At 32.4% G+C, this 16480-nt stretch overlaps 1 protein-coding gene across 1 annotated transcript in view; it reads right to left on the bottom strand.

The window, feature by feature from the left end:
- PDS5B (PDS5 cohesin associated factor B) overlaps positions 1 to 15552 on the bottom strand; it is a 91694-nt gene extending 76142 nt beyond the window's left edge. The window contains exons 1-7 of the mRNA XM_023531605.1: positions 15439 to 15552; positions 14397 to 14600; positions 11981 to 12067; positions 11774 to 11871; positions 11031 to 11157; positions 5447 to 5527; positions 1245 to 1385 (exon numbers count right to left, since the gene is read on the bottom strand). Coding sequence (XP_023387373.1) covers positions 1245 to 1385; positions 5447 to 5527; positions 11031 to 11157; positions 11774 to 11871; positions 11981 to 12067; positions 14397 to 14600; positions 15439 to 15552 — 852 coding nt within the window. The remainder of the gene's footprint in view (positions 1 to 1244; positions 1386 to 5446; positions 5528 to 11030; positions 11158 to 11773; positions 11872 to 11980; positions 12068 to 14396; positions 14601 to 15438) is intronic.
- Positions 15553 to 16480: the final 928 nt, after the last annotated feature.

Here is a 16480-nt window from a genome sequence, read left to right as displayed (position 1 = left end):
GAAATTCTTATCAACTGGTTTGGTTTAATGCCTGGACATCTACTTCTTTCTTAAGGCAACACAGGTAAAGATTCTAATGTGCAGCCAGAGATGATTTAAGTTTAGTTTGTACTGCCATCCAACTACAATTCCTTGTGTTGCACAAAGCGCCCAGCACCTTCCTACCTCTATATGCTTCTGTGTGATGTTTCCTTTGCTTCAATTGTGTGCTGTTTGTATCTTTTATGACACTTAATAATATCTGGCCTCTTATTAGATCTGGATTATTTTTTCCTCTTCCTCTCATACTAGATGTTAAATTTGCTGAAATTAGGGATGATATAATTCCTTATTTTTATATCTTATAGTATTCAATATTTTTATTAAGAGAAAATCAGACCAACAAATAATTAAAGGTATGCCTGCCTCATCAAAACTGCTAACTACATGAAAAAGGGGAGTGGGGTCGAGGCGGCAGGTGAATCAAATGGCTCACTTGAGAAATATACCAAAAATATACCCCAGAATAAAACAAGAATTATTATACTACCAACACATACTGTTTGTTTTGTTTTGAAAAAGACAAATCAAAATATTTAGAGACAAAAAATACAACACAGAAAGATTTAAGAACTTTTCTGGGTGGTACACTGGGGTTCACCAAAAATGATTAATTGTAACCAGCTTTATTTAACCTTTCTGTGATAACATGAAAGAGAAAAGAACATCCCCCAAACCTGCATGTGAAACTCAATTTTATGGCATAATTTAATGTCAAGGCGATGGGAAGATGCCTCCAAAAGAGCCCAGAGAATTATGCAAAAAGCAAAGGAGCTTTTGAAATAGGCAAGTATCAGATAATATGTAGAAAGAGAAATATTTCACATTATGTTGATAACAGACCCTAAACTGTTTTTGTGGCACAACCAAGGGGTCTCAGGAACTACTATAAACTGTGCCTTGAAAACATAAGCTTAATGTATAGCTACAGCCTCAAAAGTTAGTCATAACCTAGAATTTATCTGGAAAATATTGTGAGGAATATACCATCCTGCTAACCATTAATTAAGCAGCTACTATTTGCTAGGAACCATGGTAGACAATGGAGATACACAAACAGAGAGGTACGAATATGTTAAGTAAACAACAGGAATATACCACCATATCTCCAACATTCAGATTAAACCACTCTAAGAATTAAAAGTCACAAATAATGCTCTTTGCTAATTTAGTTGACAGAAGCACATTATTTTTAGAATAGTTACCTTTAATTTAAATTCAAGCTGGGGTAAAACGGAGAGCAGCAAATGACTGTCAATATTATAGAGCTCCAAAATTAAGTCAAAGACATGCTCTGACAAATCGCTGATGGATGTTTTCCCAAGCATCAGAACCTGATTAAAAAACTTGAGAAAGAAAATTTATCATTAATAGAAATAAAATTAATTTTCTAAAATCTTATTATTCAATTAAATTATTTTATACAAAGTCGAATTAGGCATATCAAAATGTTTACTAACTGTAGGTAGGAAATCAGTACAGGCTACATGAAAAGATAAAATGTGGAATTCACCTTGTACACAATAAAAAATAGGTACTTGTATTGACTCATCAATTAGCAAATCAATAAACACTTTATTCCCCATCACCATACCTACTATATTTTATCCTGTATTACAGTTATTCGTGTGTCTTAATTTCTCTACCAGATAAATTTCTTAGGGGCAAGTGATCACATTTTGTTCACCTTACCAAATATGGGAGAAAACAGCATGGAAGATTAAGACTTACACTTTCATAGCAGGAGCCAATTCCATTTTTAAAATATGTAATTTTATATTTATAATGCAAAACGATCTCTTTCTAATCCTTTTTCTCCTTTTTTTGTATACTGAATTGTGTTTTCACCACCTAAGATGTCTTTTATATTCTGATAATATATAATAAACATACAAGGTTTATAGTTTTAGTCCAACTAAAAGCAAACATAAACACAAGAAAGATCCAATTTGAACAATTCTTTCTCTGTAAGCAACCGGCTCTAACTAGTTTCCATATTCAGATCATAATACTGCTGAAGACACATGGCAAAGTAGTCAAGTTCCTTTCCAAATACATTAAAATGAACCCAGAGCATATACCACATATTCTCAGCAGCATTTTCTGTCTCCTTGAAAAAGTTGGAATTCTTTACACCAGAAGAACTTCCCTGATCTCTTCTGTGACAGTTAATACACAACTTGGTTTAATAAGGTTTTCTACATGGAAGATACAAAGTCAAGGACATAAATATGTCTCTTCTGCTTACTTTTAGTTCGTGGGTTGTTCTTAAAGTTTCTTAGGTCTCCCCTAGCCATGCAGGAGAGAAAAGAACACATTCTTTTTCATGAGACAAAATTTCTCCTGTTTAAAAATATTAAATCTACCTTTCCTCAACAAAAACAATAATCCTTTCCAATCTGGCCAATATGGACAGTAATCAAACTGTCCTTCTACCAGTCTGGGAAAATCTCATTTGAAAGTTTAAAAAAAAAAAAAAAAGAAAAAAGAAAATTCCTGGATTAACTTGTTACAAATTCCATCCAAAACAATCATTTAACTCCATAAAGTCAAGGACCAAGTCGGCCTTCTCCGCTGCACAAGAGACTGGCACAGTGCCTGACACAAGTGGGTACTGGGCACATATTTAGTAAATGAGTAAGTAACATGTAATGGGTATTACGACACAAACGTAAATGACCCTGTGGCCTGCATAAGGGCTTACAGGTTGGTGGGAGAGGCAGATACAGATCTGATTAAAGTACTTTCTTCCAGCAAACATTGGTCTTTCATTTACAAATGGATAACTAATATTCACACTACAAATTATAACAACTGCCTCCTAATGGAAGGAGTAAGAATTAAGTTAAAGGTCAGTAATAAATTCTACCTTAAAGCCGTCAATTTTAATTACAAACGTGTTTTCACATTAAATAACACATTCTCTACCATCAGCTCAAGCATTATTAACCCCAATTTACAAATACAAAAACTGAGGATAAGCGATATTAAGCAATTTAACCAAATTTTACCTATATCAAAGATGGACCTGATATATTTTTTAAGCACAACAAAATAATTACATTGCCAAGAAGTGATCCATGCAGGTAATTTTTTGAATTGTCACTACGGTACTTTTTGTTTTTGATAGTAGCTTAACTTTTTAGAAATATATATACTTTTTAGTTTTCTGACTTATCAAATTATAACAACTTCTATTTTAAAAAACAATCTACAATACTACAGTGATTTCTTAAGTTCTATATATGTAAGAATCACTACCTATAAAGAACAAACTTGAATGTGTCTATGTATAAGACTGAAAAAGACACAAGTTAAAAAGGAGGAGAAGTGGTTAAGGAGAAGGGTTTATTATTACCTCAGTGTTCTACCTCTATTTTTCCTAGTTCTCTACTAGGAAGATAAAGGAATAATGGGTATTACATGTATAAGTCCAAATGGCTGAGAATGATTTTTAACAGTACTCATTTTTTCCTACTACAAGACAATTAAGTTCACTAGAAAGTAATTTTACATGTATAAGTTTGAGGCTGAAAAATAAGATGACTTACAAGAGAATAAAAGAAAAAACAACAATTTTTAATAACTTCTTACCTAACCCTCAAATAAGGTAAGGATCAAGAAAATAGAAAGAAGAAAATAACGGACAAAATGCTGGGAATAAATATATAATTGAAAGTATGCTCACGCCATTCTACTAATGCCTCTTGCCTCCACCCCTAGCTTCTGATAACAAGAAAGGGAGAGGGTTCTACTTCTTTAGGCAAAAATTCAGGGCAGGAAATGAACATAAGTAATAGGAACACATTTTTACCTTGATTTATCTGAGATTACTAAAAGTCCTTCCTTGGTCCTTGTAGCTTTCTTTTAACTTTTATTATAAATATTTTTTAAACAAACATAAATGTAATCTCCTAGCTCCAACAAATACCACCATTGTTTTGAAACTTTTTTCTTTTATTACCCAAATATTTGCTTCCCCAATCCTTGAAAAGATATTAAGAAGTTACAGTGTTATTTTCTTATTTTTATGCCAGAAAAAGACTTCAGAGAAAGTTAAGTGTTCCCCTAAAAAACATCTGGCTGGGCGATATCAATTTAAATGAATAACCACCAGGAGGAGCTCACCTCGTGTCTCTAGTGGGCCACGGAAATAGAATGCTTAAGTCTGGGTCTACAGACTCCACTCAGTCGGACCAGTTTCCTCTAGCCAATACCCAAGACTCATAAAACTTATAAAAATCAATGTTTAGAATTCCCTGCCAATCTTGGAGCTATTAAGATAAATTACACAATCTATCTTAATTCCAGTTTTTGAAAGTTAACCCTCCAAAACAGTTTCTTTACAAATCAAATACATTTCTGCAAATCATGTGTTTAAAATTAATTAAGGCTATAAGCCAGAAACAGAAATTGGGATTTACCAAGATAGCGTTTTATAAAGTATGTTACTTTTCAAAGTATGTCTCTTCATGATGTATTTTACATTTTGAATTAATTTCTGTATAGTGTAAGAAAAATTCTCCTTTGAATCTGAGGAAACTTAAATACATAAGTAATTATAAAGAGCTTTCTTTCTCACTTTTTTCAAGACAGATTTACATCCTTTACCTGTCTGGAGGTGGATGAAAGTGGAAAGTTGTGGGAGAGACAAACTGCTACACAACTCCAGAGGCCAACGTTAGCACCACGTTCCAGATTTGTTCCAGAAGGAACCATTCACATGGAATACGATGTGAATGGTGCCATCTAGAGCTGTGCAACTCAACACAACCATGGACAGAAAAAACATGCTCAAAATAAGCTATCAGTGAACCTATCAGCTGAAATACATTTCTTCTGAAGATAAATACAAGATGGTCAATCGTAAATAAATAGATTTAGGATGAAATTGAAAGGGCTCATTTCATCGCAATTCTTCCACTTTCTCGGAAAAAGTAGATTTATATGGAAATCTACCTCAGGGAAAGCAAGACAGACAACTTTCACTTAATCACTGCCTTCACACTTGCCTTCAATTTTTAGGTTTTCTTATTAGTTCATAACTTCCTCTTGTATAAATCAATTTAATCTCCAAAAAGTTATAAGCAACATCATTCTACAGTTCCAGATGTTTGATCTAATTACATTTAATTCTATTCCTATTAGAAAACGGCATATCTTGCTAACCAAAATCAAAGCTGTTTTAGTTCCTATACAATTTTAAAGGACATGAATGAACAAAGAAGATGAGCGATAACCTAGAAATTAACCAAGAATAATTTTAAATAATGGGGAAGAAAATACATTACTTAATAATTAAAACAACATGAAATTTAAAAGTATGTACAACGTGCCAAATTTTGCTTCTAGCATTCTTTAAAATTTTGGCTAATCCTTCACACAATTAATTATAGGTAAGACTTACATTGGTAATATATGGTTCAATAGCTTGAGCTGTTCTCTTCAGTAAAGCCTTTGCCAAATCATATGCCTGCTTGTTTAAATTCTGAAAAACATAAACATTATCTAAATTACATATCTCTAACTATGAAAAACAAAATATTACCTGTATTCAAAAAATCACTTGAGTAAATGGATGAGAAAACTGTCTCAGACTCAATTAGAATAAAAGAGAGAGGGCAAAGCTACCTTCTTCTCTTAAGACTAACTGGTCTACTACATCATAAGAGCCCTTCCAAGTAAGGGTAATTATACTGTCTTTACACCTTGTTCACAGCACAAGGTAAACTGCATAGAAAATGTCAATAAATGTGTAATCGATTAAAGAGGAGATACTTAGTCATTCCAAATCTAGTCCCAAAGTCAAATCAGTTCAGCTGAATACAAACAGAGGTTGTTTCACTCCAGGTCCAGAAGAACCAAAACATCTTAAGAGGATGAACGTGTTCTCATGTGGGCAGTGCCCACAGGTGGAGAAAGACAAGAGTTTGGGTAGCTATGGGAAAACAGATTTACTCAAGCACAGCTCAGAGCACAGGTAAATCTAAGGATACAGCAAAAAATGTAACAAATAATAAAGTATGAAAAGAAAAAAGGCACAAGAAAAAATATCTTAAGTAAATGTGTTTCTAAATTGATTCTGATGAACACAGAAGGAATCAAAGCCAAAGATCTAAAATGAAATCAGTATGTATCCTAGTTTAAACATATTACAGAGAACACTATATATACATCAGCATATTTTCACATTTGTACTGATGCTTGTATTGTATTATTTTATTCATGTCTAATGGCTATTTAGTATTTTACTATATAATGTGCTACAGATTATTTACTCATTCTATTCATGGACATTAAATTACATGACTTGTACATGCCTCCTTTGTGCATATACGAAAATATTTTTCTGTAAATTCTATCTTGCCATGTTTTCAAATTGGCTGTTTTGTCTTGTTCTTATTTATTTGTAGAGTTTCTCTATAAATTCTATATACTAAACCTTTGTCAATTATATGCATAACATATCTTAGTCTATACTTGTCTTTTCACAATTTCAGGATGTCTTAGAGCATACAATTTTTAATTAGAATGTAACCAAACATATCAATTTCTGCCTATTTGGTGTGTGTTTAACATCTCTCTTAAATTCTTTTCCACATTGTGGTTAAGATGCTTTATATTTTCAAATAAAATTTTTAAATTTGCTTTTTAGATTGCTATCTTTACTCAACCTATTATTTTCCTGTATGGTGTAAAATAAGAGTCTACTATTTTTTCCATGTGGATATTCAATTGTTTGCAAACCATTCATTAAATAGTCCATTATATCCTCTAATGACCTGTAATGTCCACACTCAAGTTTCTATATAACCATGCATCCATTCGTAAATTCTCCATTACTTCTATATGTCCCTTCCTCTATTACCGCCTGATTATAGTCAAAGTGACATATGGAAGCAATGTCTTAAGTCCACACTTTGTTATTCTTATTCAAAACTGTTTGGTTATTTTTGGCCATTTGCTTTTCAATATAAATTTTAGAATCAGCGTGATTTTCAGCTTTTACTTTGATTGGATTATCTATTCGCATGAAGTGCTGACATGAGTATGATGCTGTGTTTCCTGTCTCATAAACGATAAATCCTGCAACAAGTCTTCCTTTATACTCTTCAGTCAACTAGGATTTTCAACATAAAGGTCATACACATTTTTGTTAAATTTCTAAGTAGCTCAAATCTTTGTTAAAGCTACAAATAAAAATTTTTATAATTATACTGAGATTTTTAAAAATTGATCTTATATCTAAAGAACCTTGCATAATTTCTTTATTCTGGAAACTTCTCGGTACACTGTTTTGTGTTTTCTGCACAGGCAGTCAAACTGTCTGCAAATAATTTCCTCTTTGTTTCATTTTTCTAATCCTTTTATCTTTTGTTTTATTTTATTTCACTAACTTAAGACCTCTTAAGTCTGAAGTGATTAGGAATAGCATTCTTGCCTTTTTCTGAGCAGAAGCGACATCTTTATAATGTTCCTAACTTCAAAGGGAATGCTTTAGCATTTCAACAGTGAGTACACAATCATACATATCCATATTGGTTTAAGGAAGTTCCTTTCTACTTCAAATCTGCTGAGTTTGTATCCTAAATTATACTGAATTTTATCAAATAACCTTTTTACATTTACTGATATTTTTTCTCTTTGATCTGCTACTTTATACAAATAGTCTATTGCTAATATTTTCTAATGTCAATCCATCCTTATATTCCTAAAATAGTCAATTTTGCTCATCATCAATATTACTTTATACTATTGTAGATACCTCCTACTGTCATTTTATATTGGATTTATGTTACTATATTTTAAATTAAATTAGCTTATGATTCTCCTTTCTTGCTTGGTTTTGTCTAGTTTCTCTATGAAAATGATAACCTCATAAAGTGAGCTGTTAAATGTTTCTTCCTTTTTTATAACCTGGAAAAGTTTGCTGAATATTAGAATTATATGCCACTAATGATTAATACTGATAATTTTAAGTTATTTTGTAGTTGGGTTTGAGTTCTGCTGCTGTTACTATTGTTACTGTTGTAGTTTGGAAAGAAGGCTTTTGGTTTTTTTTTAACCAATTAAATTTCTTCTATTGGCTAAAGGTTAAGATTTTTCTCTCTTGAAACAAATTTGCAAGTTATACTTTCTAGAAATTTGTTTTGTCTGGTTCCAAACATATTATCATAAAATATTGTTCATAGAAATGCCTTTTGATCTTTTTAGTGTCTGGTGTTCCCAATTTCATCCTAAAACTGTACATTCATACCATCTCCCTCTTTCTGATTCAACTTGCCAAGGGTCTGCCTATTTAATACACTTTTCTAATTACCAATTTTGGGTTTCTGTGAAATGTCACTGTGTTTTCTATTTCACTGAATTGTGTTCTTCAATTTTTTTCCTTGTATACTTTATATATTCTGATACTTTCATCACTTCTTGAATTGGACACTTAGCTATAAAGTTAGATAAACAAAAACATTTTAAGTTGCAACCTACAAGTTTTAATGCACCATTTTAATTGTCATTATTATGTATTCTTTTGCCAGGTTATAATTGCTATGAATTGTTAGTCTTACGTTTCACATTCTCAATATTCTTAGGAACTGTTGGTCTGATTGATTTATAATTACTAGGAAACATGTTCAAATCATCCACAAAATCTGAATGTTTCTTTCTCAAAATTCTTTCAATTTATGCTTTACATTATTTTGAGCCTATGTACATACAAGTTTGGATATCTTCCTGAGAACTAAATCTGTTATTATTGTATAAATCAGTGGTCCCCAATCCCCGGAATGCGTAGTTGTACCAGTCCGTGGCTTGTTAGGAACCAGGCCACACAACAGGAGGTGAGCGGCAGCTAGAGAGCAAAGCTTCATCTGTATTTGCAGCTGCTCCCCAGTGCTAGCATCACCGCCTCGGCTCCACCTCAGGTTATCAGGCATCAGATTTTCATAGGTGCACTGGTCCCAAGTGCCAAAAATGTTGAGGACTGCTAGTACAAATCTTTTTTACCCAGTAAAAACTATTACATCTAATATTAATACAAGCTACTTCAGTTTTCTTTCAGTTAGTATGTGCCTGGCAATTCTTTATAACATCCTTTTACTTTCAACCTTTTTGTGACATTATTTTGTTATTTATTAACAATGACCAGCTGGGTTATTTTCAATCCAATCTGATAATCTGCCTTACGTAATAAATTTGGGCCATTTACATTTATTGTAATTCTTCCTTTTATTGTAATCCTTAAATTTTTAACATGCATTCTTCGATTAAAGTTCAAAGTTAATCACTAGCTCTATACTCCTGATCATCACCAGGGTCATATCACTCATTAACTCAATCCAATCTTACATGTTATTTGTGTCCGATGGTTTAAAACCACTTTGTTAATACTCCTTTAATTAATCATTATAATTATCATTGCTACTTTTTGTTTTATATATCTTCTTATTTAGAGCATTTCTTTGTTCACTACTATTTCTTGTATCTCACTTCTTTTAAATTCAATTTCCATCATTCTCAAGTACCCTAATAGCAGTTCTTTCAGGGAGGACCTACTGACAAATGAATATTTAATGTCTTAATTTCATTCAAACTGGATATGCATACACACATTTATTTTATCTTAGCACTGTGGAAACATAGTTCCATTATCCTCTGGCATCTATCCTTGCTACTGAGAAGTCAGCAGTCAGTTTAACCTTTATTCCTTGGTTAAGGGCTATGCCTTTTCTCTCTGCATGCTTTATAGATTATTTCTGTTTTGGTATTCTACAATTTCTCCAGGATGTGCCTGGACTGGAATTTACTTTTATTTATTTTGTCACCTAACCCATAAATTCATGCTTTTCACCAATTCTGGAACATACTAAGGAAATTTCTATTTAAATATCTCTTCTCCACTCTCTATTTGGTGTTTTGAAATCGCTACTTAACATATTGTACCTTCTCAATCTTTCTTTCATGTCTTAGTATCTTTTATGTTTTATCTCACTGTGTCTGTATAACTTTCTCAGATCTCCTAGTTCTCTAAATATCTTTTATAATCCAAGATTTTAATTGCAATAACTATTTGTCATTTCTGCATTTTTTTCCTAACCTCCTCCTCCTTTCATATATCATGCTTTCTCTTATTTTTATGTCTTTAATCTCTGAAGCACATATTATCTTTAATCCTTTAAGGATATTTATTATTTTTATCTAATAAATACATTATCTGAATTTTTAAGTCTAATCTTGTTATTTATAGTGTTTGAATTCCACCACTGGCAGACTATTTTTTAAGAGTTTGGAAATTTTGTATGGTGAGGTCATTTTCATTGAAGCATTATTTGTGTGAATGCTATGCAGCTGTAAGCTTAGATTATATCTTGCCAGAAAGTTTGCACAGATCGTTATGCTGGTGATTCCTATGCCCCTCTTTTTAACTTTGACCCCTTAAGAATCACAGAACCATATTTTCAACTGCTCACTCAAAAGACAGTCATTTTCAAAGAACAAAACATACAAACACAAACATACAAAGTCCTCCTTGATTAACATCACCCAGGCAAGAAACACTGCCATTAGCATATCCTTTATCTCCTAGTCAGTAGAGACTTCTCTTTTACTTTCACCCTTCCTCTCCATCTACATCATCGTTGTCTTTTACTTGAGGCCCTAATCGGTTGCAGAATCTCCCAACATATGAATTTTTGTAATAACATCCAAGTAGTTATTAACTCACTGTTGAAACATAACTTATACAAAACTGAGTTTTTACAGATATTTTATCACATGAACTAAATCTATTATTCTTTTCATTTAGTTAGTGACTAACAAGTGTATCATGTTTATTAAACGTTAAACACAATTCATATTATTAATATTAATCAATGGAACGGATTCTCCAAAACTAAGGTTAAAGCAGGATGAATCGCATTTAGAACAGACATACGAATTCAGGACCTTAACATTAACAGGTTAGACATACTTCAGTGTATACTGCTACTTACCTTATGGGCAGGTACCAAATTTACCAAAACTGTATCCAAAAGCTCCTGAGATACTGTATCACCTTCACAAATAATCGAACTCATGAGGTCTACCATATGCATATGAACTTTCTGATTGTGGCCATTGCTGAAATTCAAAATGTTATTTTATTTACGGTGTAATTAAAATGTAGAAGATTTAATCATAACATGGTACTGACAAATATTACACTTTGGAAAAAAAAAAAGATACTAAAATATTAATTAAATCAAATTCTATATATTCATTTAAGGCTTCCCTTTCTCACAAATCTTATAGTAGTATCCAAAATCTATTATATTTGCTAGATTACTTTTCCCTAATTTTAACTAGTCTCACAATCAGAAGCAATAGAATGCAACTTTAGTTTTACCTTATATTCAGAAAATCAAATTGCTCTGCTAAAGTTAATTTTAAAGAATACACAAATAACTATGCACATGAATTAAGGAGTAATATATAATTTAAATAAAAGATAAAAATAATATAATCCAAAAAATATTTTTACATTGACTATAGACTGCCTTAATGCCACTCTTGTGTTATTCTTTACATTACAAAATTAAGTTCTATTCATTTTTAAGACATCTATAAAAATGTTAATGAGTTCTTAAATTACAACGCTTAGCCTTCGAATATTCAACACAACAGTTCGTACAGATTCATTTCTAAGTTAAAAATCCTTTATATTTAAAAAGTTATGTTCCCAGTAAAATACACTTACTTTATAACTGAAAATAATGTTCTGTATAACTGTGTAAAAATTTCATTGCTATCTTCCAACTCAAAGCATATGTTATACGACTTGACCCAAGCAATGTTCTAAAAATGAGAAGTAAAAAAAGGTGAAAGGCAAACACTTTAATAGTAAAAATATACAAACACAAAAGTCAGTTTAAAATGTCATCTGAAGATATAAAACACTGCTTACCTCAAGTAAATAAAAATACCTATTGAATTGTGGGCTCTTTGTATCTTCCAGCCCCTTCAATTGCCTTGTAATAAACATAAATATATCCTTAAAAAAAAAAGACAAAGTATTGTTTAGATTATGAATGCTAAATGAAAATATATACTAAACTCCTAAAGCTAACCTACACTTGTGTGTGTCTACCATGATACAGTATAAAGAACAAGGAAAAAAGATGCACTTGGCTGGAAGATTTTAAATAGCATATCATCATATGAAAACACCAATTATTTTATCACCCTTCATGGGAAAACAGCAAATCATTTACCACGATCTTAAAAGACAGAAAGAAAAATTTCGTCTTAGGCAAGTTAAAAAAAGACGTGAAAACTGAATAAACTAAGATGTATGCTATTATCAGAATAAAAAAGGCAGAAATGACGAGTCGACCAGGTTTGTCGGAATAGCACTATACATGGTTAATTATATAGCAAGAACAGTTTAGGCAACTTAAAGTTCCAAAATAAAGCCACCAAGTGAAAAAACAATAGAGTACAGAAGCTTAGAAATTTTTTAAAGACCCTTAGAAGTTAACTTGTCAGGCTTCCCATCCATTCATTATAATTACAGTTTTCCCCCACCATTTCTCTCTCAATCTATTCCCATCTCTTGCTTTTGATTTTTATGATATCCCCCCCTTTGTAATTGGATAGAGACAGATTCAATGTTACTTTGAGTCCAAGTTTTATGGAGATGATGTTCTGGGAAAACCTGGAAAAGATTAAAATTAAAAAAGCTAATTCTGCAAAGGAAGCATGCTAATCAATCAATCTAAAAGAGAAAACATGTTTTCCTTATAAGTAAAATGATTAACAAACATCTTTTTAAAGAGGAAGAAATATATGCAGATAACTAAGTAGGTTTTCAAGAAAATACTATCAAAAGTACATCTTTTAAAAATGTTAGTTTGATAGCAATATTGTATAAAGTATGTCCTCCATGAATGAGCCCTGCAGGTTGGCCTGAGAGAACTAAGCGCCATGCTGACTCTACCTGGAGACGGAAAGACGACAGTCACTCATTTATAATCTAAGAACTGCTGACGTCAGGCATACGGAAAGGATTTTCTGATGACAACAATAAACTGACAGGGGAAAGATGAGAACCAAGTGTCACAATTTTCTTTTATTACAACCATAGACAATGAAAAATATGACCCCTGCTAATCAAGATAGAGTGAAAACTATTCCATAAATATTTTAAATGAATTTATAAGTATTACTTTAATAAAAAAGAGGTATTTAAAATTAAGACCCCCCCAAAAAACTGACCAGAAAAAGATACTTTAAAATTTTCAGCTATGAAATAATCTAAAAACTTTAATTTAATCTCAGCTCTTCGATGTTCTCATAAACCATCTTGTTATAAACAGAACAAATCTGTAGCTATTTCTCGACACAATCAGACTTTAAAACGATAAATACTGCCCCCTACCATTCCCATCCTGAGATTCTTTTACCAATCGAAATATAAAACAAGCATGTCCAAACCAGTTTGGGCATTTCACACTGAAATTTCGGCAGACTTGATTGGAGCAGGTTTCTCTCTCCAATTATTAAGAAGCAGCTCCATGAGTTCAAGAACCAAATGTGGGTTGTTTATCACCACTGTAAATCCAGTTCCTGACACATAATTAACATCCATATCTGTTAAATAAAATAAACCTAAATTGTCTGCCAATTTTTCACACTGAGAATTAGTAATCTTTCTATGGACTCGTTCTCTAACCATATTTTCCACAACTATCTTTTATTGTTAATGGTTTTTCTACTTTTCTTCCTAATCTGCCTTATTTTATGTATTTTTGCAAAGCTCTAATTATCTCATGCTTTCCACCAGCTAGATTAACCACTCTACTCCACTTTTCTCATCTTTTAAAGATTTTCCATTCATATATGGCTTTACTTACAACTACTGTGACCGAGTACTTAGGTATCTTTTCTATCCGTTCATTAAAATTTTGTTCATTTTCTTCATAACAATTAACATCACAACTCCCATTAAATGAATTTAGATACCGTGTCTTAAATAATGAAAAAGGTCTTTAATATGGATTTTCAGAAGAGAAAAGGAATCATCTCCCACCCAAGTGATACTGAAATAGAGCTAATGATGACATAAAAAGTATAGACTACACTGTACTATTCTACTACTTATCCTGAAGATCAGAAATCGTTTTCTAAAAGTAAGTACTAAATTGGGGATGGGATAGGAGGAGAAAAGTTCTAAAGAAAACAGAAGTTTAACAAAAGACTGCTGGCAGCTTAAGTCAAAGAAGCCAAAGAAATTATCTAAATACTCTTACTCCAGTGGTTATAGTTAGAAAGATAAATAAAAGTGTCAGTCAGTCTTGGCAGTTCTTTAAATCAGTACTTGCCTTTAGTTTATCAGGGGATGTGTAAGGAGCTTCAGGAGCATAAATCCTGAAAATATCAGCAAGGCAGCAGGCTACCAGTAAGCGAACATCTTTATCAGGATGCTTGAGGAAAAAATCTGAAGCAAGATGTAAAGCTAAGTTTAAATAAAGCTCCTTTTCTTCCTCAGAGTCCTGGTCCATATCCATGAAAGTTTTCACAACCATCTACATAAAAACAAAATAATCAAATAATGAAATCCTCCATGTAAAAATAGTCATTTGAAATAAAAGCCACATTAATTGCAAAGGTTAGCTTCCAATGAATATACTTTCAATTTTCCCCTGAAAGGGTCTATCTGAGAGAACAAGATCTTTCTAAAACTATAAGGTAAATAACTTTTCTTTAAAAAACTAAGTAAAACACTTTTAATTTACCCATCATAGCTGCTAGTCAGATTTTAAGTCTAAACTAGCCTTATGTAGTACTTCCGTTCTCACCATTACAACTGACTAGAAGGAGTATGTCCGTCTTAAAAACAGCATCCTTTTTTTTATAATCTATCTAATCCTTTTATTAAGGAAAAAAAGCATACCTCTAAGGAAAAACCTAGGATGACAATTTATTTTTCCATCTCAACCATAAAAACACTCCAGATACGTGGATTGTTATATTTAGCTAAAAAAGAATATATAAACAGATTCAAGAAAGGATGAAGATGCACCCCTAACGTTAAAAGCTACCAGAGAGCACCACTGCACCCAACAAAACATTTCTTGTGCTACAGTAAAAGAGAATACGACATGGATACTTCATTTGTAGGACTCAATGGTATGTACAGAATAGGCAAAAGGAAGGTACAGGAAATGGTTCGTTTTTCAAAAACATTAACATAAAAGAAGTGGGATGAAAACAAGAATGGTGAGGAACGGTATAATTCTGTGAAGAGCTTTCTCTAATTTCAGTATTGTTAGTCACAATGAACCTCTCTCAATCTGTACTATTCCCACTTAAAATCTTCAAATGAGACTTAAAGTTGCCTAATTTGACAGACCATTTAAATACAACTCTCATGGAAAGAGGGCCCATCCGGCACCCAGTAGGTGGTGCTGCAAATACCAACCGACAAGTTGAGCTGGCGACGAAGTCCCGACACTCATGACTTGGTCCTAGAGACATGCTGTGGGGATTTCCACCCTGCCCAAGAGCTAGGGTTCTGAGCAATAAACTGTTCAGTGTCTTAGCAAACTCTAAGAGCAGCCGTGAGAAACAGTGCTCCTCACAGAGCAGGCCCTCAGCTCTATTACGTCAGATGCCAGAACCCGCAGCAGACTCTTCCAGTCTAGCACTACAGTTAGTGGAAGGGTGCGATGCCTAGAATGACTCTTTTAAATTTTATTACTTTTAAGACATATGCTTTGATAGTCTAGTGTATTATGAAGAGAGACCAAGAAGGAAAAAGACCTACATACAGAGAACTGTTTTTCTCCAGAATATCTTCACAAAAGAATGAGATTAAGTATATTTTGAATAAAATGTTACAGGAGACTCTAGAAATTATAGAAACAATAACACCTGATATATTAACAAATTGTTATAATTTATAAAAGGTATATCTGTACCTGTACATGTCAAAAATTATAATCATCTCACTACTAAATCCTTTTTATATTTTTCTAAGAAAAGGCTGCTAAAATAGTGGGAAGTGTAAATCGGGAAAATTAAAGAAGATAAAGTATACCAACCAGACTACTGCTGGGCATAACCATCTACACGACAATGAAAGCACATCACAAACACGAAATGTGAGCAGGGTGGAAACCACTCCATGACTAATGACTATGTTTACTCCAGGGTTAGATAATGGGGTACCTCACTACTGTCTACAACTTAAACAGGTACAAAACTCGTTAATAAAACTCATGTGTTCTCCAAAGTTAAAAAAGATGTCTGAGAAAATAACTCTAAAGGACACTTAAATGTTAATCATCTTATTATAAATGTCGTCTCTGTTTAACACTAGTTTGTTAGCAAACAATAGGGATGTTTATCTATCTTTGCTGAAATATAAAAAATCTGAGGAAATTGTTTCTCTAAAAATTCAGTA

Source organism: Pteropus vampyrus, unplaced genomic scaffold, assembly GCF_000151845.1.
Source record: "Pteropus vampyrus isolate Shadow unplaced genomic scaffold, Pvam_2.0 Scaffold71, whole genome shotgun sequence".
In the NCBI taxonomy this organism is placed as follows: Eukaryota; Metazoa; Chordata; class Mammalia; order Chiroptera; family Pteropodidae; genus Pteropus; species Pteropus vampyrus.
This window is presented reverse-complemented; position numbering and strand designations above follow the sequence as displayed.